Source organism: Mytilinidion resinicola (assembly GCF_010093595.1).
Source record: "Mytilinidion resinicola strain CBS 304.34 unplaced genomic scaffold BDZ99scaffold_7, whole genome shotgun sequence".
Classification (NCBI taxonomy): domain Eukaryota; kingdom Fungi; phylum Ascomycota; class Dothideomycetes; order Mytilinidiales; family Mytilinidiaceae; genus Mytilinidion; species Mytilinidion resinicola.
Window position 1 is genome coordinate 1,752,393 of NW_022985443.1, and position 11,584 is coordinate 1,763,976.

Consider the following 11,584-nt stretch of genomic DNA (forward strand, 5'->3'; position numbering starts at 1 on the left):
ACTATAACACCTAAGCTATTTAAGGCTATATTTTTAGGTATTTTATATACTTTTATTAGTATAGTAAGGAGTTATATATACGCTATTTTAGCTAGTATTTATACCTACTTTTTTTTCTTTAATAGGCGTTTTTTTATAGCTTTATCGGCTATATATACTATTATATCCCTATTTTAAAGCTTTTTTATACTATATATTTAGGTTATATCTAAAAGGCTACCTACCTAAAGCTTACTAATAATAGTTGCGTTTATATTATTTTTAGTAGCAGCTTATTTATTATTATTTTTAATATAAATAGTAATTTTATAAACTTTTATAAATTATACTATTAGTATTCTATTTCCTATAGCTTTTCTATTTTACTACCTAATTCCTCTATTTTACTGCCCTATTTATCTATTTAGTATAGTAGCTAGTATTATTTCTACTACTACTACAGCGTATATTTTACCCTATATTAATAGTGCGTGTACTTTTTTTTCTATTTTTTCTATTTTCTTTAATATATTCTATAAGCAAGCTATCTACCTAAGTAAGCCGTCTACTTTATTATAAAAACCGGCCTTAAACGTTAATTGCTCTATAATACTAATAGATATTAACTATATATAACTTATAGCCTAATCTATAGCAACCTTTATATTATTTTTACACGTATAAATATTATACCCTAGCTTACTGCAGTATCTATAGCGCTGCGCGCTTTCGCTAGAATTTACCCTATTTTACTACCTTTTACTTTAGGCGTTTTTATTAAGCTTTTAAGCAGCTATTTAAAAGCCTACTTTTATTATTAAAGTTTTTTCTTTCTAAATCCGCTTTTTTTTACGCGTTTTATACTTTATAGCGGCTTTATTTACCTTTTAAAGGCTAGCAACTATATTATATAATAGTATAGCTTAATATATTATTATTATAGCACTTTTAAAAAGGCTGCTAAGCGTATTAAAAATTACTATAGGCGAGCTATTTTAATACCTTTAAATATAATTATAAATTAAAGCTAATTAAAAGCCTAGCTTATAAGTATTACTTAGTATTTTTAATTCCTATTAAGCCTCTACTATAGTAAAAGGTAATAGTATATAAAGCTAAATATTAAGCTTTAAAAGTACTACTTCTAAATTAAGTAGTATAAAGCCTGCATCTTAAAAGCCTGTATAAATATTGCTTTTTATAATTAAATTATAAAAGGCTGCTTTAAATACTAGTAAAAACTTTAGCTTTATAATATAGTTAATATAGTAGTATATTAAATCCTTAATTTAGCGCCTGTATACCTTTTTTAACAGCGTAAAGCAGCTAATATTAAGCGGCTATAGTAGGTGTAATAAATATACTAGTATATAGAAAGTAATAATATTATTTTCCTTATAAATTTTTTTAAATTTAAGTAAGTAGTAGCTTTTATAGCTATTAATAATTAGTAGCTAATATATACCTATAGTATAATCCTTTATATATTTATTAAAATACTATAGCTAGGTAATACTAAGCTTATTTATTATTTAGCTATTATTACTTACTGCTATAACCTAGTTTAGTAGTATATTATTATCCTTATACTATATAAAAAGGTAGTACTTACCCGAAAAGATAATAAATAGCGGGATAGCCTATTTATAGGTATTAACTTCTTAAATTATTATTATTTATTCGCGATTACCTAGCTATATTAATTTTAGATAATTGTACTATTTAAAGCCTATTATAACTATACTAGTTAAAATAATACCTATTTAAAAGCTAGCTTTATTAAAGTTATATATATTTTTATCTAAAATACTATACTTTGCTTTTATATTATATATAAGCTTAAACTAATTACTAATTACCTTTAGATTTTTATATAAAGCTTTCTAATAATTATACTTTTAATTAAATTATGTTTTAAGCTTAGGTGTTTACTTAATAAAGTTCTCTGGCCAGTTCTTACCAACGTGGCCGGCGGCGCGCTTGGCGAGCAATTTGTTGGCCATCTCTCGTATAGTATATAGGTTGGGCGGAAATCCTCGCGAATCTAGGTCGAGTATATATTAAACAACAACTGATTCCTCCAGCTTGGAAAGCTTCTTTAAATTAGGCTCAGAATCGCGTTGTGGGGTCGTTCCAGCGCGTCGATCTCGAAGTGTGCTTCTAGGTACGTTATATATCGTAATAGCGCGCCGTTCGCTTTTAAATTGCTGCTGATTAATTGCTGCGATAGCTATGCATATTCGACCTTTATTTTGTATTGATTGCACGTTGTGTTGTCGACGCATAGTGGTTGGAAGTTAACGCGTCGCGTTTTTATAATAAAGTGGACGGCTCGCTTAGGTGGACGGCTCGCTTATAGAATACGTTATTAATTGTACCTATAGCGTTTATTAGAGTTCGGCCGATGCGCCTATAAGGTTAATTATTACACGTCCGATAAATTCCTGGAATACGTGGTATAGTTTATCTATATCCGCGGGTTAAAGTAGCTTATTCCGTAGGCTAGCCTATAGTTGTCGTGCTTTATAAAGGGTGCTTTAGACGCTTTAGTAGGCGTTTCCGGTAGGCTTCGGGTTGTTGTATTTAGTTTAGTTTTAGGGTTAAAGTTGTTATTATTAATATAGGTAATGCTGTTATTACTACAGGTGCTGCGGATTAGAGGTCGCGACGCGTAAATTAACTACAACGCCAACGCCGCTGCTTATAGAGCTTTAAAAGTTTGTTATATAGCTTATAGGGCCTTAAGTAGCCCCTAAGGGCTTACTTTAGGCCGTAATTCTAAGCGGCTGCAAACTTAATTATATTATATTTTTTTACTTTTTTTAAATCTAAAATAGGTATATATATAGCGGAAAAAGCTTATAAAGTTTATAGTCCCCTTAATCTAATAATATACGTATTAATATTTATATCTATTTTTATTTCTATTAGTAGCTTATTTTTCTTCTAATTATTTAAGTAAAAGCCTATTTAAATATATACTAACCTATAGTTACGCCTTAGTTAACCTATTTTATAATATAATTAATATATATATATATTTTTATCTACTATTAAATCTACTAATCCTATATAAATATAGTATAGGTAAAAAAACGCATTATATTACTATTAAAAAAAGAAAGGTTTTTATTTAAATATTTATTAAGTAACGTATTCCACTACCGAGCCGGCTAAACTACTAAGCCGGCCACTTTTCCTTAGTATAACCAACACCATATTTATATAGCAATGTATTAACAACGCAGCGATTATCTATCTTAGTAAGAAGGCAGTATTAATCTTGCGCTTTAAGCCTTTACCTCTAGTTAATTTAGGACTATATAACGCGCTGCAGCAGCCTTTAATATATAATATTAGCAGCTCTCTAATCGGCTCTACAGAATTATATTTTAACCTTAATTACAACTAAACTGCCTAAAGCTTACTGCGACCGAAGAGCATATAATTATATAATATATTCTTAACCTAGACTTGCAAGGATTTGCGCCCCGGTTATATAAGGTGGCAGATATAGTAAATAAAGTACTAGCTGCGCGTAGTAGAATACTAGTAGGTAAGAACTAGACTTAATAGTTTATATCTTATATAAAGGAGCTTAAAATAGCTTTTAATTAGGCAAAGAACTACTAGAGAATACTCTAGGAAGACCTAAAGATTATTAATATATAGTTTACTCTTATATAAGAAACTATAGCTAAGTATAGTATCTACCTAGATAATATCTACAACTTTAATAAAACTGGCTTTTAAATAGGTATAATTAGTATAATAAAGGTTATTATAGGTTTAGAAAGATATATAAGGCCTAATCTTATTTAACTAGGCAACTAAAAGTAGGTTACAGTTATCTAGAGCATCTGCGCTGCCGGATATACAACCCTACTATTTATTATCTATAAAGAACGCGTTTATATCTCTATATAGTATAAGGAAGCAGAAATACTATATAATTAGAAGCTCTCTATCTCTAAGAATAGCTGGACTAATAATAAGCTTAGTTTTAAGTAGTTAAAGCACTTTAATATATATATAAAGGCGCGTTAGGTAAGGTTATATAGGTTGCTAATTTTGGACAGCTATAAAAGCCACCTTAACTAAGATTTTAAGAATTATTACGTTAAATAATAAATTCTTACCCTCTATATACCTGTATATTTATTGTATATACTTTAGCTACTTAATATAGTATGCTTCTTACTATTAAAGCTAAAGTACTTTTAATATATATAAGACTTAGCACGCCGACGCGTCTACTATATTAATAAAGAAGGCTTCCTACCAGCCTTTAAAGACGCGTTTTTTAATATATTTATATATAAGAACTGTAAGAAGGCCTTTAAGGCCTCTGGATTAGTTCCTATTAACGCGCAGGTAGTTCTTAATCGCCTTAATATACGGTTATAGACCCTACTACCAGCACCTCTACTAGAAACACTATAGCAATTAAAAACCCTAAGTAATATATATAAATTTGGATTACAGTTAAGGCTAGTAAGCAATTCCTTTATACAGTTACTAATAACTGCCTAAGAAGGCTTCTTAAAGCTTATTAAAGGAGCCGAAGAGATGCTACACGAAAATATGCTTATTAAAGCCCGGGTTAAAGAGCTTAAAGAGCAACTAGCAGAGATAACCAAGCGTAAAGGTTGTAAAAGAAAGCGAATCCAGACTGGCGGTATAATAGAGTATGGTACAGCAGCGTTGTATGTAGCTGCTGAAGTGTCTGGAGCATCTAATCCACGGAAAAAGGTGGGTAGTAGAGATGGTGCAAATAGGGCTCTACCAGCTCAACGGCGCTGTGGAAACTGTGGAGAGGCTGGGCACAATGCGCGTACGTGCAAAAAGGATTAAGAAGCTTCTTCTGAATCTGATCTAAGTGTGTCGTACACAAGTTCTATAGCTGGTTGCGAATAAATTGACTGCGCGCACATGGTGTTGGTTGTGCCAAGGAAAAGTGGCCGGCTCGGTGGTTTGGCCGGCTCGGTGGTGGAATACGTTATAGCTTAAATATTATACAATTTTTCTAATATAGATTAGCCTAGATAGAACTACTATATATTTTTAATAAAAGCTAAAATAGTGTAATAAAACTCTAATAACAAAGTATTTATATTTAGAATACCCTTCTATATACCCCTATTATAGATTGGAATGCCCCGATCCTATTTAGCGAACTTATATAACACCAACCTAAAGCACTGCTGTTAGACGTTTATATTGTTGAATAATATCTTACTAACACGGCCTGGCTGTACTGTGGATGGAGCATCTTCCGAAAATTCATGGGATGGTGAGCATTATACATTGTCTTCTGAATTCATTTTTGTGTCACATCTCCCGAAATTAAGTGCTGTGGACTTCTGCGTGTTCTTGCATTACTGCATTTCCTATTACTCATCTCCGCTATCCTGTCCGTCTTCCTCATGTTGTTTTGCCAGTACTTCCTTCCACTTATCCGCAAATTCTCTCATGCTTCCTTCCCCGCCTCTACTTGCATCAACAACATCGCGTGGCAGTTTGTGGGCGCTATACTGCGGCGTGGTGAAACCGTATGCTTCTGGATCGTCTCTATGCACGAGGCGAAACTCAGGGGCGAACATCTCTTCTCCTTCTTCGTCATCTTCGGATTCGGAGTCTGTTTGGTCCCCTTGGTCTTCTCTTGTAGACTTGGCAGAGGCAGGGTCTTGACCGTATTTGCTTTGGGAGCCCAAGGGAGGAGAAACGACCTCTGATGTGCTTGGCTCTGGAGGTTCAGGCAAGGTGAGTAGCTCTAGCCAGCTGAAGAGAAGAGGGTCGGTTCGCTGCGCCCACGGATTTATGTCCACAAGCCACACTCGGTCGTGTGGGGGTGGGACGTAAACGTCGAAAGTGAAGTTTTCATCTGGAAATGAATCTTGTAGTCGCACCTGGAAGAACTCTTGTATGCGATCGCGGAGCTTGTCTTGCATCTTGAACAGGAACTCAAAGTAATTGAGGTCACGCTGGCAGACGGCGATGAGCTTCCGCCGCCGAACGAAACAGCGGAACTCAACCGAAGGATTGAGTGTAATGTGCTTCCGCAGAACAAGGTGATATGGTATGCTGTCGGATGATAGGATCGAATCTTTCTGAGTTACTGTTTGGTCCACAGGCGTATCTTCATCGCAGTCGTCAAAGGCATGCTCCAGGTCGTGTGTGACGAAATCGCTAGACTTTAATAACAGGTAGATATCGTTTGGTGTCCGGCATTCCATGCTATTCGTGGCAGCTATCCAGGTTGCGTCCTTAGGCGCGGACCAGTTCAGCTTGGGGACGACCTTACCACCAAGCTCCTCGATGGTTGCTCGGACAGCCTCATGGACGTCGCGCCATTGGGTCGAGGGATCGTCATCCTCGTCTTCTTCGGCCTCCGAGGCGTTGTCTGTGGAGGAGAATATGCCACTGTCGGAGTCAGACCAGTCGGTGCGGTCGTTTTCGTCGGGCGGGAGGATGATGCCGTCGGCGCGAAGGTATGAGAGGAAGGGCGGCGAAAGCGGGACGAGGCGGGCTTTGGGAGTGATAGCACGGTAGCTGGAGCAGAGTCAGCGCCGTATTCAGAGCGTGATACGGGTGGAACAAACCGTGGATGCCACGCATGGAAAGAGCAGTTAAGAATGTGCTGCTTGGTGACGGGCGGGAAGGGCAGCTTCGTAAGGCCGGTCGACGCGTCTGCGGGCGCCGAGCTGGACGAAGCTGTAGCCATGAGCGACTCTCTGTTTGCGTGTGGTTGGGGGGTACGTCAAGCTGGTACGCGCAAAGTCAAGACGGTGGTGGAAGGTTTATGATTGAAGAAGTGGACACGGTGGAGTAGATAGAATATTATTTAGAGTCATCGCGGGCAACTGACTCGTGCTCCAAACTCCGCACACCTCCGCCCCCCGTGGCCGTCAGTCTTCTTAACGCGAGAACCTCCTTTCTACAATGTCGTCCAACGTCGGCCTCTCCACCCCTAGGGGCAGTGGCACCTCTGGCTACGTCCAGCGGAATCTGTCCTTCCTCAAGCCCCGCGACAATGCCGCTCCCTACCCCAAAGACTTCGATAACTTCAAGCACCGCCAACGCCAGCCCGACAAGGAGATACTGGAGCACGACCGCCGCCGAGAGATTGAGGTGAAAGTTTTCGAGCTACGGGACAGACTGGAAGATGAAGGGTATGTGACAGGCCTCTATGCTCCGTCTCAGGCGTTACTGATCGAGTGTAGCGTTGACGAGGATGACATCGACGACCAGTGCACCGCCCTGCGCAAGAAGCTCGAAGCCGAGAGACAGCAGGGCAAAGACGCAGGCCCGAATGCGAGAGGACTCAAGTCCCACCAGGTCCACGAGCTAGCTGCCGCCAAGATAGAGGAGAGCGAGAAGCTCCGCAAGGCACTGGGTATCCGAGAGGACTATGAGGAGGGTAGCCACTGGAAAAGACAGGAGGAGCGGCTCAGAGAGTCGGTTCTTGAGAGAGGCAAAGAGGAGGCCCGCCGAGAAGAATTAAGACGAGAGGAGTCGGATTGATTATTGCTGGAACAATAGGTGATAGGCGTTATCCTTGGCATATGGTGGGCGTCGAAGGCGTAGCATGGAACCCTTCGGTTGTTTGAATCCTGAGAGACTTCACTTTGCCTTTTCTTCCGTATTCGGCGATAGTTAAGCTTTGGTGACAGTAGTTCAGTCTACTATAGGAAGTTGAAGACAGGACCAATAAACGTTCACTTTGTCAGTAACCTATTACTCCTGACTCTCCAAAAGCGAACAGTCCGTATTGCGCCATTGCCCTTCACAATCCCCGATGGGTTCACTGCGTTGGTTGCTATCCGCTTTCCCTACTGTATATTGCATTCTCGCAAGCATCTCCTCTCCTGTACTAGTGGGCGATCACCTCTGCATCAGCCAACTGCATAGCTTCTGTGATACTATTTATTATTGGTCTTCGGAACCTTTTCATCTGATATAGAGGGTGAGACTTCGGTCGTTCGGGCCGCTCTCCACATAGAAATATGTCATTTTCACATACAAAACTGCTTCTGCTTTATGCTTTTCATACAGACGTCTCTTTTCTTGCAACATGATGCAGAAACCTCACACAGCACCCCAGGACTCTATCAACTTGACCAAATACCCAGCTTCTACCCCGTCAGGTCAGTCAGAGCTACAAGCAGCAGCCCCAACTCCTGCAGCGGACGAGCCGCCCAGGCCAAGTGTTAGAGTGGTTGCTTTCAAACTCCTCAGTGCTACATTCGCTTTTTTCATCGCCGGCATCAATGACGGAAGCCTCGGCACCCTGATTCCGTACATCTTGCGCGCATATCAAATACACACTGGACAAATAGCTATTCTTTATACTTCCGGATTCGTGGGATGGCTTCTCGCCGCACTACTTGGTGGGTATCCAAAACTGCATCTTGGAACTGGCGGAACGCTGGTTCTCGGTGCTGCTCTGCAAATAGTGGCATATACGTTGAGATTCTGGGTCGGTTCCGGACATTGGCATTGGCCCTCGATGAGCCTAACAATCTACTAGAAACCGCCATTTGGTCTCTTCTGCACTACTTTCTTCTTCGCGGCTTTGAGGACGGCGTTTCAAGATTCCCAAGCAAATACCTTCGTATCAACCGTTAAGACCGCCCACCGCTGGCTTGGTGTTATACATGCCAGTTACGGTGTGGGGTGTCTTGTAGGTCCTCTGATTGCTGCCGCCATAGCGCCGTCAAGCCCTGATCACTGGACTTGGTTTTATTTCTTTCCACTGGGATTGAGCGTCGCCAATCTCTTCCTTGTAGCTGCATCATTCAGAAATGAAGTTCGCCTGCCGAGACTCTTATCACGAAAGCCAGAAGAAATCGGCGAGGTAAACCCCAGGAAAGCTTGGCCTGAGATGAAACTCACGCTCCGAAACAAAACCGTGTGGTTATTGGGTGTCTTTTTCTTCTTCCACCTGGGGGCCGCTATCACTGCCGGGGGTGAGTCAATCCCCTTGTACACCAGAAACAGTTCTAGTGCTAGGCCAAGCCAGTCTAATAGTCATCGTATAGGTTGGCTTGTTGAATACCTCGTTACTGTTCGAAAGAACAAGCTCTCCGAAGTTGGGTACGTGCCTTCAGGCATGTACGGTGGGCTCGCAGTCGGCAGATTGCTCCTTGCGGAACCAACATTTAGACTTGGAGAACGTCGGATGCTCCTCATTTACTCGGCGCTGTGTCTCGTTCTACAGATTGTCTTCTGGAAGGTAAAAAATCTGATATCAAGCGCGATCACAGTCAGCTTGATGGGATTTTTCTTGGGGCCTTTCTTTGCTACTGTAAGTCATTACCACACGTCTCGTTCGATAAAATTGACTGAACGACGGTCATGCTAGGGCATCTCGACTGCGACTAAGATTCTCCCTGTTGAAATTCATGCTACTGCTCTTGGTACGTGATCCATACATTTTTTCGGTTACAATGCCTCGCCAAAAGTCTAAGGATTCGTTTCTTACTGTCTGGGTTTCTCCTCTCGGTTTTTGCAACAGCCAGCACGATGTCAAGGTGGATTTAGTCGAAATTAGACTGCCTCTCGACAGACTGGCTACCCACTAGCTGGGCCACTTCGCACAGTGGTATCGAGAGAGCAAGATTGGAGCATAAGCAGTGGCATATCCGCATACCCATCCTCATGTTCTTGCATCGATAATTAGACTATCTCTTGACCGGCTGGCTACATGCCCCTTGAGCCACTCCTAACAGTGGTATCGATTAAGCAAAGGCGGAGTCAGAGTCGTGGCATGTTCGTATGCCTGAATTTATGACCTAGTACTGTAGCTGACTTGGCTTGTGTCATAGGGCTAGTCTTCGTCATTGCACAGGCTGGAGGCACGATATTTCCTGGTCTGGCTGGCTTGGTCGCCGGAAAAGCTGGCGTAAGCGTGCTACAGCCTATTCTTATAGCCCTCATTGTGGCAATGGGGATCAGTTGGGTCATGATCCCACGTGTGGAACAGAAGAAAGAGTAGTTTAAGAACGTCGGATATACTCAGGTTGCAAATTGACGTGAACTCTGTCTTATTTCGGGGGCCCGAAGGCCAAACTATATACTACGTAGGAAGTGACTGTACGCGTAGGCAGAAGCACTAATTAGAGACAGCAGTAGGCACGGTAGGCACGGTAGGCCACCGTACCCCAACCCCTCTCTGTAGAAGTTGTAACTGGCTAGGCATGTAGGCAGCTACTATGCCAGCAACTCCAAGTGATATAATTGCACTTCATCTATGTCTATTGGCAACATCACGATCATTCATGGCTTTGTAACTTTGTGTTACGTCATGCAATTGGAGACCCCCTTCCTCCCCTCTTCTTTCATACACGAGCCGCCGCATCGCTGGTACTGTCTTTCTCACAAATATCTCGAGAGCCCTCCTCCTCGTCTCTCTTCCTTTTCAATTCGCTGGCCGCTATAGCACTTGTACTACCCCTTTCAGGAGTGATCTCTTTGATGGGAAGATCCAATTCGACTAACCAAGGGGCGTTGTGCGTTTGCGATTCGGAATCTATGATCGCAGCGTTCACCATCAGCGTTTGCTTTCCATGTACTAACGCCTCCCTCGTAGAATGGCTCAGTTTCACGTATCCGCGGCGCCGATCTGAGTTCTTCATCAGTCCTTCGGGTTCTGGTCGAGGAATTAAAATCATGTCATCGTCTTGGGAGGATTGGTCATCGATTCCTAGCTCCTCGAGCTCTGTTGAGGAAACAGAGTCTTTCCAAGCTACCCTCTGGGCGCCATATCCACTGTGTATATGCCCAAAGCAATGTAGGCGTGGTCTGGCACGGCAAATGGCTCGTCGCAGGTGTTCGCAACCCGCTGACGTCCTGCCATCAGTGGTGCTGTCCAGGATGTATTTCGGAGGCCCATGCGTCATAACAATGTCGATGGCAGGAAAATCAGGGATGGTGGATGTCGGGTTTGATGTGTTCTTTGCGTAGGTTGGCGTGACCGTGGAAGGATTGTATCGATCTTCACCGGAAGAATGTTGGAAGGCGTGAAGGCCATATTGGGGCCCATATTGTGACGGTGTGTAGGGGGACGCGAAAACGTTGAAGGTAGCCCCGCTAGCTAATGTGAAGCTGTGACTGCCTTCGGCGAGGTATCTAATAGCTCCGTCTGCCATGATTTTCAAGGCTTCTTCATGGTCTGAGAGTGACCCGGCGTTTGCGAAGTGGAAATTTCGGTCCAATATCGTGTCGTGATTACCCGCGATGCATATTCGGAGCTCAGCAGGTATCGCGGAGATCAAGTCTACCGCTCGTCGAAGTCCCTCGAGGGAGCAGATCTCTGTGAGGTCACCGCAGTGTAGGAGAACCTCGATTTCAGGGAAAGGTTGCCCAAGTGAAGTCTTGTTGCTTTCAGTCTCGAGAGTGAGGTCATGCGTATCTGACAAGATGAGGAAACGGACTGATTTGGTTTCTGCCATTATTGAGGGCGTGGGACTGTTGAGGGCCCTCCAAAGGTTTTGAGTGGATTCTTAGCGGTGCTTCAGAGAGTTGTAGTATAAAGTGGTGTTCGGTGTATGCAGTTGGGTTTGCAGTGGGGAGAGCTCTCTTCGTGGGGAAGTCGCTTGCGCTG

General features: G+C 42.0%; 7 protein-coding genes across 7 annotated transcripts; 5 read left to right on the top strand and 2 right to left on the bottom strand.

The window, feature by feature from the left end:
- Positions 1–4,212: 4,212 nt before the first annotated feature.
- BDZ99DRAFT_384559 (uncharacterized protein) lies at positions 4,213–4,386 on the top strand (the record flags this gene model as incomplete). Its single annotated transcript, XM_033715386.1, has 1 exon — positions 4,213–4,386. A coding segment is annotated over one exon (174 nt), but the record flags the coding sequence as incomplete, so codon positions are not given.
- A 126-nt stretch (positions 4,387–4,512) lies between these two features.
- Positions 4,513–4,833, top strand: BDZ99DRAFT_384688 (uncharacterized protein; the record flags this gene model as incomplete). Its single annotated transcript, XM_033715391.1, has 1 exon — positions 4,513–4,833. A coding segment is annotated over one exon (321 nt), but the record flags the coding sequence as incomplete, so codon positions are not given.
- Positions 4,834–5,105: 272 nt separating this feature from the next.
- On the bottom strand, positions 5,106–7,131 carry BDZ99DRAFT_461865 (D123-domain-containing protein; the record flags this gene model as incomplete). Its single annotated transcript, XM_033719712.1, has 2 exons — positions 6,582–7,131; positions 5,106–6,531 (listed from the first exon to the last, which is right to left on the bottom strand). Coding segments are annotated over exons 1-2 (1,277 nt in total), but the record flags the coding sequence as incomplete, so codon positions are not given.
- BDZ99DRAFT_461866 (pre-mRNA splicing factor CWC21) lies at positions 6,865–7,899 on the top strand. Its single transcript, XM_033719713.1, has 2 exons — positions 6,865–7,151; positions 7,203–7,899. Exons 1-2 carry the CDS (start codon positions 6,922–6,924, stop codon positions 7,501–7,503), a joined length of 531 nt encoding a protein of 176 aa, XP_033578874.1. The 5' UTR covers positions 6,865–6,921; the 3' UTR covers positions 7,504–7,899.
- A 154-nt stretch (positions 7,900–8,053) lies between these two features.
- On the top strand, positions 8,054–9,406 carry BDZ99DRAFT_475396 (MFS general substrate transporter; the record flags this gene model as incomplete). The annotated part of the gene is made up of 4 exons (XM_033721982.1): positions 8,054–8,458; positions 8,510–8,948; positions 9,021–9,286; positions 9,344–9,406. 4 exons carry the CDS (start codon positions 8,054–8,056, stop codon positions 9,404–9,406), a joined length of 1,173 nt encoding a protein of 390 aa, XP_033578875.1.
- Positions 9,407–9,546: 140 nt separating this feature from the next.
- BDZ99DRAFT_282905 (uncharacterized protein) lies at positions 9,547–10,059 on the top strand. The gene is made up of 2 exons (XM_033714015.1): positions 9,547–9,746; positions 9,807–10,059. Exons 1-2 carry the CDS (start codon positions 9,686–9,688, stop codon positions 9,974–9,976), a joined length of 231 nt encoding a protein of 76 aa, XP_033578876.1. The 5' UTR covers positions 9,547–9,685; the 3' UTR covers positions 9,977–10,059.
- A 401-nt stretch (positions 10,060–10,460) lies between these two features.
- On the bottom strand, positions 10,461–11,456 carry BDZ99DRAFT_361846 (uncharacterized protein; the record flags this gene model as incomplete). Its single annotated transcript, XM_033714684.1, has 1 exon — positions 10,461–11,456. A coding segment is annotated over one exon (996 nt), but the record flags the coding sequence as incomplete, so codon positions are not given.
- Positions 11,457–11,584: the final 128 nt, after the last annotated feature.